The sequence below is a fragment of the Odocoileus virginianus genome, chromosome 30 (genome assembly GCF_023699985.2).
Source record: "Odocoileus virginianus isolate 20LAN1187 ecotype Illinois chromosome 30, Ovbor_1.2, whole genome shotgun sequence".
NCBI classification, from domain to species: Eukaryota; Metazoa; Chordata; class Mammalia; order Artiodactyla; family Cervidae; genus Odocoileus; species Odocoileus virginianus.
In genome coordinates this window covers 8,189,857-8,204,533 of record NC_069703.1, presented here as the reverse complement: position 1 = coordinate 8,204,533, position 14,677 = coordinate 8,189,857, and the positions used below count along the sequence as shown (strand labels likewise).

At 38.2% G+C, this 14,677-nt stretch overlaps 1 protein-coding gene across 7 annotated transcripts in view; it reads left to right on the top strand.

Moving 5' to 3' along the window:
* The window catches only part of SATB2 (SATB homeobox 2), a 248,557-nt gene that overhangs the window by 145,012 nt on the left and 88,868 nt on the right, over positions 1-14,677 (top strand). For all 7 annotated transcript variants that reach the window (XM_020890434.2, XM_020890433.2, XM_020890435.2 and 4 more), the window contains one exon: positions 4,264-4,366. In XM_020890434.2, the coding sequence (XP_020746093.1) occupies positions 4,264-4,366 (103 nt within the window). The remainder of the gene's footprint in view (positions 1-4,263; positions 4,367-14,677) is intronic.

Sequence of the window (14,677 nt, the reverse complement as noted above, 5' to 3'; positions counted from 1 at the left end):
TTTCCAAATTTGCTGGCATATTGAGTGCAGCACTTTCACAGCATCATCTTTAGTATTTGAAATAGCTCAACTGGAATTCCATCACCTCCACTAGCTTTGTTCGTAGTGATGCTTCCTAAGGCCCACTTGACTTCACATTCCAGGATGTCTGGCTCTAGGTGAGTGATCACACCATCATGATTATATGGGTTGTGAAGGTCTTTTTTGTACAGTTCTTCTGTGTATTCTTGCCATCTCTTCTTAATATCTTCCGTCTGTTAGGTCCATACCATTTCTGTCCTTTACTGAGCCCATCTTTGCATGAAATGTTCCCTTTGTATCTCTAATTTTCTTGAAGAGATCACTAGTCTTTCCTATTCTATTGTTTTCCTCTATTTCTTTGCATTGATCACTGAGGAAGGCTTTCTTATCTCTCCTTGCTATTCTTTGGAACTCTGCATTCAAATGGGTATATCTTTCCTTTTCTCCTTTGCTTTTCACTTCTCTTCTTTTCACAGCTATTTGTAAGGCCTCCTCAGATAGCCATTTTGCTTTTTTGCCTTTCTTTTTCTTGGGGATGGTCTTAATCCCTGTCTTCTGTACAGTTTCACAAACCTCTCTCCATAGTTTCTCAGACACTCTTGTCTATCAGATCTAGTCCCTTAAATCTATTTCTCATTTTCACTGTATAATCAAAAGGGATTTGATTTAGGTCATACCTGAATGGTCTAGTGGTTTTCCCTACTTTCTTCAATTTAAGTCTGAATTTGGCAGTAAGGTGTCCATGATCTGAGCCACAGTCAGCTCCCGGTCTTGTTTTTGCTGACTGTGTAGAGCTTCTCCATCTTTGGCTTCAAAGAATATAATCAATCTGATTTCGGTGTTGGCCATCTGGTGATGTCCACATGTAAAGTCTTCTCTTGTGTTGTTGGAAGAGGGTGCTTGCTATGACCGGTGCGTTCTCTTGGCAAAACTCTACTAGCCTTTGCCCTGCTTCATTCCATACTCCAAGGCCAAATTTGCCTGTTACTCCAGGTGTTTCTTGACTTCCTACTTTTGCATTCCAGTCCCCTATAATGAAAAAGACATCTTTTTTGGGTGTTAGTTCTAGAAGGTCTTGCAGGTCTTCATAGAACTGTTCAACTTCAGCTTCTTCAGCATTACTGGTTGGGGCATAGACTTGAATTACCGTGATATTGAATGGTTTGCCTTGGAAACGAGCAGAGATCATTCTGTCGTTTTTGAGATTGCATCCAAGTACTGCATTTCGGACTCTTTTGTTGACTATGATGGCTATTCCATTTCTTCTATGGGATTCCTGCCCACAGTAGTAGATATAATGTTCATCTGAGTTAAATTCACCCATTCCAGTCCATTTTAGTTTGCTGATTCCTAGAATGTTGATGTTCACTCTTGACGTCTCCTGTTTGACCACTTCCAACTTGCCTTGATTCATGGACCTAACATTCCAGGTTATAAAGAGCAATATTGCTCTTTACAGTATCAGACCTTGCTTCTATCACCAGTCATATCCACAACTGGGTATTGTTTTTGCTTTGGATCCATCCCTTCATTCTTTCTGGAGTTATTTCTCCACTGATCTCAAGGAGCATATTGGGCACCTACCGACCTGGGGAGTTCATCTTTCAGTGTCCTATCTTTTGCCTCTTCATACTGTTCGTGGGGTTCTCAACCCAAGAATATTGAAGTGGTTTGCCATTACCTTTTCCAGTAGACCACATTCTGTCAGACCTCTCCACCATGACCCGTCCATCTTGGGTGGCCCCATGTGGCATGGCTTAGTTTCACTGCGTTAGACAAGGCTGTGGTCCTGTGGTCAGATTGGCTAGTTTTCTGTGATTGTGGTTTCCGTCTGTCTGCTCTCTGATGCCCTCTCTCAGTGCCTACTCTCTTAATGGACTTTCTCTTACTGTGGACGTGGATATCTCCTCTCGGCCAAATAGATTGACACTAGCCACTAAGACGAGAGTGTTAATGAAGATGCATCTGGAATAACGACAAAGTAGGGAGGCCAGGAAGTGGGAGAAATGTGGATCATTTGGGACCAGACTGATATGGGTTTGTTTCCTGGTGTTATGGGCCAGGGAGAGTTGAGGGGCAGCTCCAGGCAGGACTTAAAACACTTTCCATTTTAATCAGCTTTCTAGGACACTTTGCAATAGAAGGTTTAGCTCTGACTCCTGCCATAGCTATATATCTTATGCTTTTGCAGAGGGTAAGATTCATGCAAACCACAAAGAAAGATGACAAGTACATCTGTAATTATTCACATACACTAGAGTGGCTGGTGCATCTGTTATTAGACTGCTTTCATGTTAAATTTTTCATTATTATGACATTTCAGTTTGGCATTTTAAAATTTCATCTTTGTCCCTTTTCATCTGTTTCATTTTGGTGACTCAGATATCCCACATCAGAGCTGTGTTAGGCACAAGGAACAAAAAAAAGAGACATAGTCACTGTCTTCAAGGGTCTCACAGACTGGGACAGAGAGGAAAGCTCAGCCCAGAGAAGGAAGGAAATAGCCCAGCTAGCCAAGAGACTTCTCTACTCCTTGTTAATAAGACACAAAGCTAAACCCTGTCTCAGGAAGATTAGGATTCCACCGATCCTCTAAGGTAGCTTGCAAGGCTCGGAGGTTCTGCGATACACTCAGGTGATACTGGCTCTTTGTGTTTCCAGGGCTGTGTTCAGAGCCTCAGATTAAGAGTTCTCTTTACTATCTCCCCATAGAGAACAGAATTGTCATTTAGAAATCAGTGACTGCAGGCAGGACAGCCATCTGCTGTATAGAAAGAACCAAAGAGATTTCTGTGAATTGAATTAGGAATCCCCACTCCCCTCATCAGTACTGTGTAGTGATTAAAAAAGAGGGAGCCTGTGAACTCAGAGAGGAAACTGTCTTATATGGGAGTCTAGGCAGGACTATCTACTGGTGTTTGAACTTCCTGGTAAATAAGTTGCCAATGCCTTCATTTATTGTTATGCTTTTTATCTTGACTACTTTGTCAAAATGCCATTAGAAGTTCTACAATTTCCTTTAACTGCTTCATATCTGGGGAAACCTTTTGTAAGAAAGATGAGATTTCAAGGCAGGATATAAAGCCTTACATAGGTCATTTGGATTTCTTGACTTGTTTATGTCCATTTGCTTTTAGACAGAATTTGCAGAAATAAAATCTGTGTGCAAAACATACACACATACTATTACATTCATTCAGGTGTAAGTTAACATCCGCCATGAATGTTGGTCCAAGCATGCCATATTGACTAAAAACGTACCTCTGTGTGAAATTTAATTCAAGGTGTGCAGTTATAGGGCTTCCCTGGTGGCTCAGTGGTAAAGAAGCCTCCTGCCAATGCAGGAGACGCGGGTTTGATCCCTGGGTCAGGAAGATTCCCTAGAGAAGGAAATGGCAACCCACCCCAGTGTTCTTGCCTGGGACATCCCATGGAGAGAGGAATCTGGCGGGCTACAGTCCATGGGGTCACAAAAAGTCAGACACAACTTTGCAACTGAGCACACACGTGCAGTTCTAATTTTTAATTTTTCAGTGGTGAGTCAGGTTATGTTCCCCTTCTCTTTCCTTTTAACTGCACTTTCAAACAAATCAGCTAAGGGGTTGAGCTGAGGAGAGAAAGGAGCATGAAGAGCAAGAAGGAATCGGGTACTTGAGTACTCAGAAAGTTTGATGCATTTTTGGTTGAAACACAGTACAAGTGTTATGTTTAGTTTCCCCTGCTCTAAAATAGCACTGTTAATTTTTTCATTTGGTGAATTTTCACACAAGTGCTAATCACACGTTTCTATAAATTATATTAATTTAACTTATTTCCCTAAATGTTGTTCTGCAGTGTGTAGCACGGATGTTCTCAGATTCTTGGCTGTGTAAGCTTATTGCAGTTGGAAGCTGAACAGAAATATCTGAAAGGCATTATTTGGATTACAGATGCAGGAACATCTGATCTCACCTTTTGCTGGGGTTCCTAAATCACAACTGTTCTTTGCCTTTGCAGTCAGTCTGCATGTCCTGTCCCCTCTCTTTGACACTGTCCCCCAGTTACTTTTTTGGTGAAAGCACTGTCATCTACAAGTTATAGGGATAGTAAATTTTGGTAATTGTGTTTAATAGTTTAGTTTGTAGGAGAATGATTTTTTCAAACTTAAAAGACAAAGGAGATTGGTGTAGACTATAATGCCCCCTTTCTTGTTCCTATAAAGGAATATTCATATCAAAAATAACCGTTTTTTTTTCTTTGCAGAGTATGATTTCATCCATTGTAAATAGCACATATTATGCCAACGTGTCAGCAACCAAGTGCCAGGAGTTTGGGAGATGGTATAAAAAGTACAAGAAGATTAAAGGTAAATTAGTTTATATTTTTGAAGCTGATTTTCAGTTTTTTAGGTCAAGGAATTGTTGACTCTTGGGAATTTATGCTGATTTAGATACAACTTTCTAATGAAAAATTTATGTAATTTTTTCTCAAGGTAGGATTTTTTTTAAATTGAAGAAAAGTTGATTTACAATATTGTGTTAGTTTTGGGGGTACAGCAAAGTGATTCAGTTTTTTTTCCAGATTCTTTTCCATTTTAGGTTATTAGCAAAAAGATATTGAAATATAGTTCCTTGGGCTATACAGTAAATCCTTGCTATTTGTTTTCTATATAGTGGTGTCTGTCTGTTAATTCCATGCTCCTAATTTATCTCCCCTTCCCCCTTTGCCAACCATAAGTTTATTTTCTAAGTCTGTGAGTCTATTTCTGTTTGGTAAATAAGTTCATTTGTATTATTATTATTTTTTTAGATTCAACAAAAAAATAAATGATATCATAAGTCTGTCTGACTTCACTCAGTATGGTGATCTCTGGGTCCATCCATGCGGCTGCAAATGGCAGTGTTTCATTCTTTTTTTGTGACAGAGTAATAATATTCTGTTGTATGCAAATATCATATCTTTATCTGTTCATTCATTGATGGACCCTTAGGTTGCTTCCTTGTCATGGTTGTTGTAAATAGTGCTGCTGTGAGCATTGGGGTACAAGATAGGATTCTCTTAATATTTTCATTAAGAGGTTCAAATTGGCTCCCTTAAAACTAAGATGGCATTAAAACTAAATTCTTAGCATAATGTATGAAGTTTATAGTTTTCACAAGAGAGGTGTGTGAAGGCTGAAATATTTAAAAATATTTTGAAGTGGTATGTTTTAGACAGGCATGTCTATTTTAAAAACTCAATCAATAAATCATTTTCATTAATTTATTAATGTAATTTATTTTATTTTTTTTATTTTTTTATTTTTTTTTCCATTTATTTTTATTAGTTGGAGGCTAATTACTTTACATCATTACAGTAGTTTTTGTCATACATTGAAATGAATTAGCCTCATTAATTTATTAATGTAATTTAAAAGCAGTCATTCTAGGTTAAATTAGCACTTATAGTTTAAGTACCAATTAGCAAACTGAAATGAATGTGTGGTATCAGGAAGTCTTTGATCAGAAGTGGAGTTTTGATATTGTGTTTATTTGGAGACAATTCCAAAATAGTGGTTAAAGCAAAGGGACTCTGTAGTCAGGAGAATTTGTATTCAGATCTTTGTCTTCTGTTTGCTAACTGTGTGAGTTTGAATAAATTATTTAACTTTACCAAGAATCAGTTTCCTCATCTGAAAATTGGAAGTAATAAAAGTAAGTCGCAAAAAAAAAAAAGTAAGTCGCTAACTGGCTACAAGGACTAAATACCTTAATACCGGCACAAAGTAATCTCTTAATCATTGTTACATTATTTTAGTTGTTGTTTATTAATAGTAGTAGTTCTACTAGCAGTAATATATATGGAATTATATCTGGTATTGAATAAATAGTTCTCTTATCATCAGTATAATAAATGACATACTATTTAGGCCATCCAGCCCTTTAAATTAAACATCAATCATATTATGCCATTGCAAATTGGTCAGTGTTGGAAAAATTCTATTCTTCCCATCCCAATTCAAAGGCTATTCAATTCAAATGCTACTAGCCCCTGAGGAAATTGGGGGAATCTGGGGGAACAGAACAGATTGGTGTTTGAGGGTCCTTCTAGGCCATATTTTGCGTGCCTATGATATTATCTGTTGCACTTTATTTGGGTATCCAGAGCCTTGCTAGTGGTTTACTGCCCCTGTGGAGAGGGTTAAATGACAGTTTATGGTGGACAGGTAATGTAAAGGAAGAATTTCTTTGTTTTTATTACCCTGCAAGTTTTTTCTAGGGAAACAGTGTCAAAGTAATGCCTCTTGGCTGCTTTTGGGAGTTTGTTTACCAGGTTACCTTTTGAACAAATGAACTTTATTTCCATTGGTGGCCCATTTCTGGTTTCAAAGGAATGAGAGCATTTTATGCTAAATATATAATTTGTAAGGAAAGTCAAGAGGTTGAACTACCCAGTAGAAATTAAGGTCACTGAAAATTCCATTAAGATCCATTCCTTTTCAACATATTCTAAAATTCTTTAGACTTTCTAGTTTCCAGTTTGGGGACTTGCTTCAGAATGTTACTAATATTAACTCTTGTACAGGATAAGATGAATAACTCCTCGTTCTAAGACATGATTGTGTAGTTCGGAAGTGTTTCTTTTCTGTAAGTGTTGTCTCCAAGTTTTTCCTTTAAAATCAGGTTGTTAAAATGTTTGAACAATATCCTCTTTGGCTAAAAAATCAAAAGAATCATACCGCTTCAAGGTCATTTGTTAGATCTCATTTACTTGCTATTATAAGAGAAAGGAAGAGAATGTACGTACTCTTTTAACAGTGGAGTATAGTTCTAAATTCAGAAAGACTGGAAATTTCACTATAGTGTTCTCAGAATTGCCACTGCGGAATATGTGTGTGTGTCTGTATGTGTGTATGTGTGTTCACATACACATCAACACTTAGGTCTTCTACTTTTCTCCTTTCTTTCTTAGAGATTCAGTTCTTCAAGCTCTGTTTTTTTCCTTTGAGATAGTAAATGCACAGTTAATTCTTTCAGTGCCATAAAAGCAGACTGAGGCCTTGATTTCAGGAGGTCAAGGATCCACACCTGAAGAGGCGGCCAGATGCTATGTACACATGCTACTCAAAGAGAGGGCGCTAGTCGTTGCTGTTGAAAAGTGTGTGTGTGTCAGTAGGAGGAGAAGAGGGAAGGTTAAGGTATGTGTGAAGTAAACACAAGCTGCCGTAAAACAGTTCAAGTGGTGTTGATTCATCAACCAAGGGAGTGGGAGGAAAAACAAAGAATTCATGACAGGTAGAATGGTGTGCAGAAAATAAACACTCCAGAGAAGTGCATTTTATTAACCTTCAACCTTCAGAGAAAAGGAAGTGTTGGACCTATACAGGAGCATTTCCACTGATAGAAGCTTTATGCTATGAATAGATGTCCCTGTGGGGGTTCCTATCTAGTAGAATCCATTACTCGTGAGAAAGCAGTGATTTTGTTTGTGAAATTTCTGTTTGTGTCCATCCATTTTCAAAATGAAAAAACAAACAACAAAACAACCAAACCTGGAGTTTCCAGCCTGGAGATAAAGTAGCCAAACCAGAATTCCACCTGGGACTGCGTCTGCTTAGTCGCTCATCGCGGCTGACTCTGCGTGACCCCGAGGACTGCAGCCTGCCAGGCCCCTCTGTCCATGGGCATGCTCCAGGCAAGCACGCGAGCGGGGTGCGGTGCCCCGCTCTTCCCCAGAACCCAGGCGCCAGTGACCTCTGTCTTCTCTTGTGTCCCCACCCCTCCCTTGTTCCCGTCCCATAGTTACCAGCGTGCATATATCATTGCGGATGCTCAGTGCAGAGGAAAATCTGAAGCTCACTTACTGACGGTCAAACTCAATGCACTCTACATTGTTAAATATGTTTCCTATTATCTTCTAATGTCTGTTTTAATAAAACAGTGGGAACTAAATGGTTGCTTCTTAATCAAAACCATGATTTCCTAAACATAAGCTATGTGATTCTGTTACAAATTGCCACATATAGATCTTGTAGGTCAAAATTTTTTTCTCTTCTCATAGAAGTAAATAAACAGTAAAATAATTACATACTTTGAAAGATCAAAGTAAATATGACTAAAACCTGGCAAAAATAAAAGTCTACTGAAAGGATTTAGAAAAAAAAAAAGATCAGATTGCAAATTCTATAGTTAATGCTTAAATAAATATGAGAAAAATGAATAATCAATAATTTGATATCATTAAAAACAGATGTGAAGACTATATACAAATAGAATTGTCTAAATTTTGAAGTAAACATTTTAATGTGCATTTTTTGAATTTGTTGTTATTATAGCTAAACGTTTACACTTACTCTTTAAAACGTCCTAAGTTGGTTTGGCTTAGCATGTTAACTTTATTTTCCCCAGTGATCATAGCAAAGCACATTCTGTTTACCTTTTTCCTTTAATTTCAAAGACAATCATAGTTGACACAGACGTATTTGAGTTAACATTAGTGTTAATTTAGGATAGATGGGGAGACAGTTTGTATACTATGGTTTTAAAGATCAGAACTATGAACCTACTTCCCAGGAGTTTTTGATATTGAAGAAAATGAAGTGGGTGAATGGCATAGTTGGTTGCTTTAGATGGCATTTTTTTATTGCTGTTCATCTCATACTGTAATTGCTTCTGGCCCAGCTTCTACAATGTAGAGCTCATATAAACTCCCAGGTTTAAGAGGAAAAAAAGGTATACTTTATGGAAAAGCAAAGCAAAACAAAAAGCACAATATTAATAATTGTTTATGTAGGAATCTTAGTGTTGGACACAAGGTTAATCCACAGGGACCTAGAAGCATTCATGCTATTAATTATTTTCAAGAATTCTAGGGGTTATATGAGATTTACCTATGAATTTTTCTTTCTTATGTGCTACACATTTTATTAAAACACCTAATTTTTTAACCTAAGTCATCTTATGTATTAAATCTATTTAGACATAAACTTGCCCCATCATTTTTATGAAGGTAAGTGGCAATTATGTGCAATACTATTAGAAATTATGTTATTCTGGCAATCTGCTTTCACAGGGGAGCTTATAAGAGAAAGAAAGTATGTTAACAAAGAACGGATGGTATATTTTAAATGTTCCCTAATTAAAAACTAATAAGTTAAAAGAAAATAACTTTATGTTTAAAATGTTTTCCATCTGGCACCAAAAGCAAAGTGAACTATCATTTTTGGTCAGGTCAATCTCAAGTATTTAATATGTCACAAGAATTAAGGGGTCATTGAAAGTTTACACAAATCTAGTGGATCTCACAAAATTGTTTGTGTCATAAAATAATACCACTAAAATGAGCAGACCTAACCAAACCCCATACTTCGGCTAGAGAGCAAAATTATCCCCATCACTTTCCTTTTCTCAATCATTGCTCAAGAACCTCTGATTGCTAGTTGTCTTAATTTTATTTGTTTATTTGAGCTTATTTTGCAAAATATTAAAAAGCTGGGAGAAATGAGGATTTTTAAAAACCAGTGTTACTTCCTCAAGCCTGGTTTATTCTAGTAATCAGTATTTTATCTGACCCTGTCTGATCTAGTCTTGCAAGATCAAACGTCCAGGCCAGCAAGCAGACAGTAAACAAAGCCCGTGAAGGGTTTCAGTAAACACAAAGATTAGATGTTGAATGAAAATTAAACTCCTTGAACTAGTCCTCTGTACTAAAGTGGTTAAGTGGGTTGTGATTAAAAGAAATAAGTAATTATGATCATTATAGCTGAAATGATATAATGTTACCACATTTAAAGCACCTCTTGTACCCAAAAATGATTGTGTCATTTACAAAGTGGCGCCTCGAAGTTGAATAGAGAAATGAGTGTCCTCTGACCTGGTTCCACAAGGCGGTCCTTGCTTAGCTGTGGTGGTCAGGACAATGCCTTTAATCAACTGCCGGGACTTCTCCCTCTGCTGTTGTTTAGCTCTGATGAGGTCAAAGTAACTTAACTTTCGTCTACCTAATGCTTCTGAGTCATGAAAGAAATTTGCTTTCAGTTTTGAATCTAAATTAAGGTGTTTGGCAAGGAAGTTTGTCTGCCCTCTGCCTGTAGTGTACCTTGCGTAAAATAATGACAACATCAAATCCTTGAATTTTATATGAATATTAGATTCATTGAATAGAAGCATCACTTCTGCAAACAAGCACTTTCCATCTTACTAATTTTCCTACATTTGAAAGAGCCTTGTGCGTTTATACTGGTGATCACTGATATGTATTCACTGGTCACCTTACCCTTGCTGACCTTCAGATTAGGAGCTTGTTGGTAGTATCGTTAAGTGGAACAGTGGCACGTGGGAAATGCCAAGGAACCTCACCTCTGATGTGGACTAATTTCTTAATTGGATTTTAAGAAGCTTATTCTAGCTGTACTGGTAGCTGTTTCTTTAGCCTGTACCTATTTATTCATAAATGTTTAAAGAACGAAAACAATCATTTGTCAACAATGAGGTTTGTAGATGAAATCAACTTGCTATCTTCTCATACTTATACTGCTTACAAGCTATTTGGGTAGTAGTCACCACTGGTGGCTCGGATGATAAAGAATCCTCCTTCAGTCTGGGAGACCTGGGTTTGATCCCTGGTTTGGGAAGATCTCGTGGAGGAGCGCATGGCGACCCACTCCAGTGTTCTTGCCTGGAGAATTCTATGGACAGGGGAGCTCATGGTGTCGCAAAGAGTTGGACCTGACTGAGTGACTAAGCACAGCACAGCAGAAGCCATTTAAAAACATGTGTTAAAACAGAATGGAAGGAGGAAAAGGACCTACTTTTCTAACCTCTTCATTTTTCCATCTATGAATCTATCCATTACAGTTTGAAAGAATTATAAGACATGGTTCCTGGTTTTAAAAAGGCTATATTCTCTATGAAATAATTAATAATATAACATCTTTTATTATCATTCAGAAAGAAGTCATCTACCTGGCAGGATTTTAAGTAGGGATCATTTTATAGTCCTCCTTTGCAAGAAAGTTACAGTCACAATTAGATGATTAATTTTGATTAAATGTTTAGTGAATGTCTCTACTATAGCCCATATTCAATGCTAGAAGCAGAGAGACATTCAGAAACACGTAAGATATGGTTCCTACCTCTAGTTGTGTTGCCTCATCCTAGCGGGGAGGAGACCCTGTAAGTGTATCTGGCAAATATATAGCAGTGATATAAACTAGTGCAGTGATAACGCAGGAGAAGGTCCATCAAGTACACCTGCTGGGTGTCAGGTTTGGTTGGGGGTGAGGGATAATTAAAAAAGAAGTAGCACATGAGTTAAACCTTAGGACAAACAGAGCTTTTCTCCGAGAGGACAAGAAGAAGGAGGAACCTTTCAGGAAGCTGCGGGTTCATCAGTGTAGGTGCAGAGGTGTGCAAGAGCATCGTGTGTTTAGGAACTTACGGGTGGTTGTCCAGTGTGTCTAGAATGGCAGTGCCTTTATCGTGATCCTGTGAATATATCATGCCCAGAATGGCTAAGGTTTTTGATTGGTGAAAAGGATAAGATAGAGCATGGCTGGATGAGGGACTGACGGTGGCACCAGACGTTGGTGAAAGAGCAAAAATGTTTGGGACTGGGCTGTGAGAAGCTTTTGTGTTACAGTGATGCAAAATAAAGTTGGAAAGCTAGTGAACACATCTTAGGGCACTCTGAAAGCCCAGTTGAGACATTCTGAGAATCACTGAAAGTTTTTCAGCAATGAAGTGAAATAATGATAATGATAATGACAGTTAAAAAAAGCCTTCTAGAAGCCATCTGAAACCAGGGTATGGATGTGAGTGTGATGGCAGGAGGGGAGGCAAATGAGAGGAAGGGGTTGGTGTGCACACTCTGGAGAATACAGGCAAGCTAGAATCTACTGCAGTAACACATGGAAGTAAAGATGGTGAGGGAGGTAGGACTTCGGCTTTGGTGGCAGGAATGGGAAAGAGAGAGGTGACTGATTCACTATGTGAGTGGGAAGAGAAAGGAAAATCAAAGTAGAGTCCAAGGTTTTGAGCTTAAGTGACTCTTGGATGGTTTTGACAGAAACGTGATGCTATAAACTGAGAGGAAGTTGCTGATGCTTCAGAGAGTTGGTGATCTAGTGAGAAATACCCACTGGGCTGTTGAAGGTGCAGAGCCAGCTTACCAAAAGACAGGCTAGAGAATGGATTCTGTAGCCAGTTTTTTTGGATATAATAGTTAAAATGATACCAAAGGAGGATTCTTTGAAGGAGAGAGTTAGAACAAGCAGGGATTGGAAGCTTTGAGGCATAAAAGGGCCAGGGGTTAGAAGACATGATTAGAGAGAAAGTGAGGTTTCATGGAAGTCAAGGGAAGATGGGTTACCAGTGGAGAAACGTTATCAAGGGGGACAGGGGCAAGAGGAGGAGAAGAGGAGATTGGAAGCCCTTGTTGTTGTTTAGTTACTTAGTCGTGTCCAGCTCTTTTGTGACCCCCGTGGACTGTAGCCCTCCAGGCTCCTCTGTCCATGGGATTCTGCAGGCAAGAGTACCAGAGTGGCTTGCCATTTTCTTCTCCAGGAGATCTTTTCAACGTGGGGATCGAACTTATGTCTCTTGCATCTCTTGCATTGTCAGGTGGATTCTTTACCGTTGAGCTACCTAGGAAGCCCCTGGAAGCTCTTAGCTTTGTCAGAAAAGGGACCATAATGACATTGGAGGGAGCTATTTCCTTGTCACGTGAAAACAAAGAGAAGTTATATACATCAGAGATGGAAGGTTATACGGAAGTGAGGGCGCAGAGAGCGACTGAGTGATGAAAGGATGTAAGAGCAGCTAACCGCGTCATCAGGCCTGAGGGCAGCACATAGCTTCCGCCCCCACCCTGATACTCAGGGGCAAGAGGATGGAGCCAAAGGGGGCCACTGTGTCCTGATTATCCTGCAGTGAGGGAGAGAACAGCTGGGATGGGGCTAGGTGGGGAGCTCTGAAATAGGCTCTGCACCAAATGTGTTTGGGAAACAGAGAGAAACAAGGAGTTGAATTGGGATGATGTGGGTAAAGGTTGTGGTTCTGGTCTCTTTAGTTCTCAGCTTTTCCTTTCACAAACTTTAGATTTTTCATAGTTTCAGATTTCCATTTGTCTTGCCAGGAAACAAAAGCATTTTAAAACAAAGATAGATCTGATGGTGCCTGATGAAGATACCACAGAGTTGTGAAATGAGAGCTATTGTATGCCGACTAGCAAATGTCCAGATTTAAAATCTGTTATGAGTGTGGTGACATCCTCTTATTTTGGGGAAACCAGTAGGTTGAAGTCAGAATTCTCTTGGTCTCTTGATTGATTAAATGAAAATTATTATTTGTGCTTCCTCAGATGGTTTACAGACTTAAAACAGAAAAGCACTTAGGTTTGCAAGGTGCTTGAAGCTCTCAAATACAGAATGCTAGGCCCACCAACTGTCTATGGTAGATAGTTGTTTAACTCACTGTTTGACTGGTTCTTACCCTGTGCAAGAATTTGAGATTATCTGACCTTGAACTTCTGAACTCCCATAAGAATGGCCATAAATCTAGAATCATCTGGAGTACAAGTCAGGCTATGAGTTCTAACATTTGTCCTTTCAAGCTGTCACCCTCTAAGTTCCATGTTAGTAGTAATTTCCATCCTTCAATAGTCTCCCTATTAGACCAAAAATTCCTTGAAAGAACATCTGTAGGGCTCATCCATTTTGTTACCTGCTCCAAGCCCTGTGAACATAGGACTTTGAATATTGTAGATATTAATAGAATTTAATTTAGATGAATTTATTTGAACATACACACTTAGAACAGTTTTATTTTTGCACATGTTATATTGTGACTAATCTTATTTGCTATTGGATGTCTCAGTTGACAGAAAAAAGAAAGTTTGTGCTTGTTTAATTCATATAATAAATATCCTTAGCAAATTAGTTATCAGTTAAAATCATTCTCTTTTTCTATTAATTACTTTCTGAGCTAAAGATTTAACAACTGTTAATTAATACCACTGAAAGAGACAGTAACACCTTTATTAAATAAAAATTAGAGACCATTTATGTAGCCTAAGAGAAACATCCCTTGGAGGTATTTCCAGCTAGTTTATTGAATAGCTTACTAAAAATAACAGCCCCGCCCCAAACATTTGAGTCCTATGAAATCAAAGAGAATGGCCAGTGGAAAAGAATGAATTATGGGTTGATAGTTTCTTTGATTAACATTTCCTTAATAGGTTAAAGTAAAGAATTAATCCACATGGAATACTCCTGAACAATACTGTTGAGTTTCTAAAATGTGATTATTTTTTTTTATCATGTGTCAATTTACCCCTGAAATTGTGGTTTCAGATTAAAACAAAGAGTGAGAATCAAGATATCATTAGATATAGGTAACTTTAACCTATTCAGAAAGCTGTAGGAATATTTGAAATGACCAGTGTTATCAAACTATGATAAAGCATTATTTGACACCAAAAGGGACAAGAGTGTTCTGATGCAGCAAAGGTGGACAGTGCTCACTTTTTCCATGGAACATAATGGGTCCCATGTGACCTTTTATTGTCAAAACACAAAGGTGTTCAGATTCAAGTTGCTTTATGGTAGATATATATTTTTTTGTGGATCTTAGTATGATGGAAAAAGGAAGTTGATAATAAGGGGAAAATATACCTAAGAAAACCAATCATTTGGAGTATT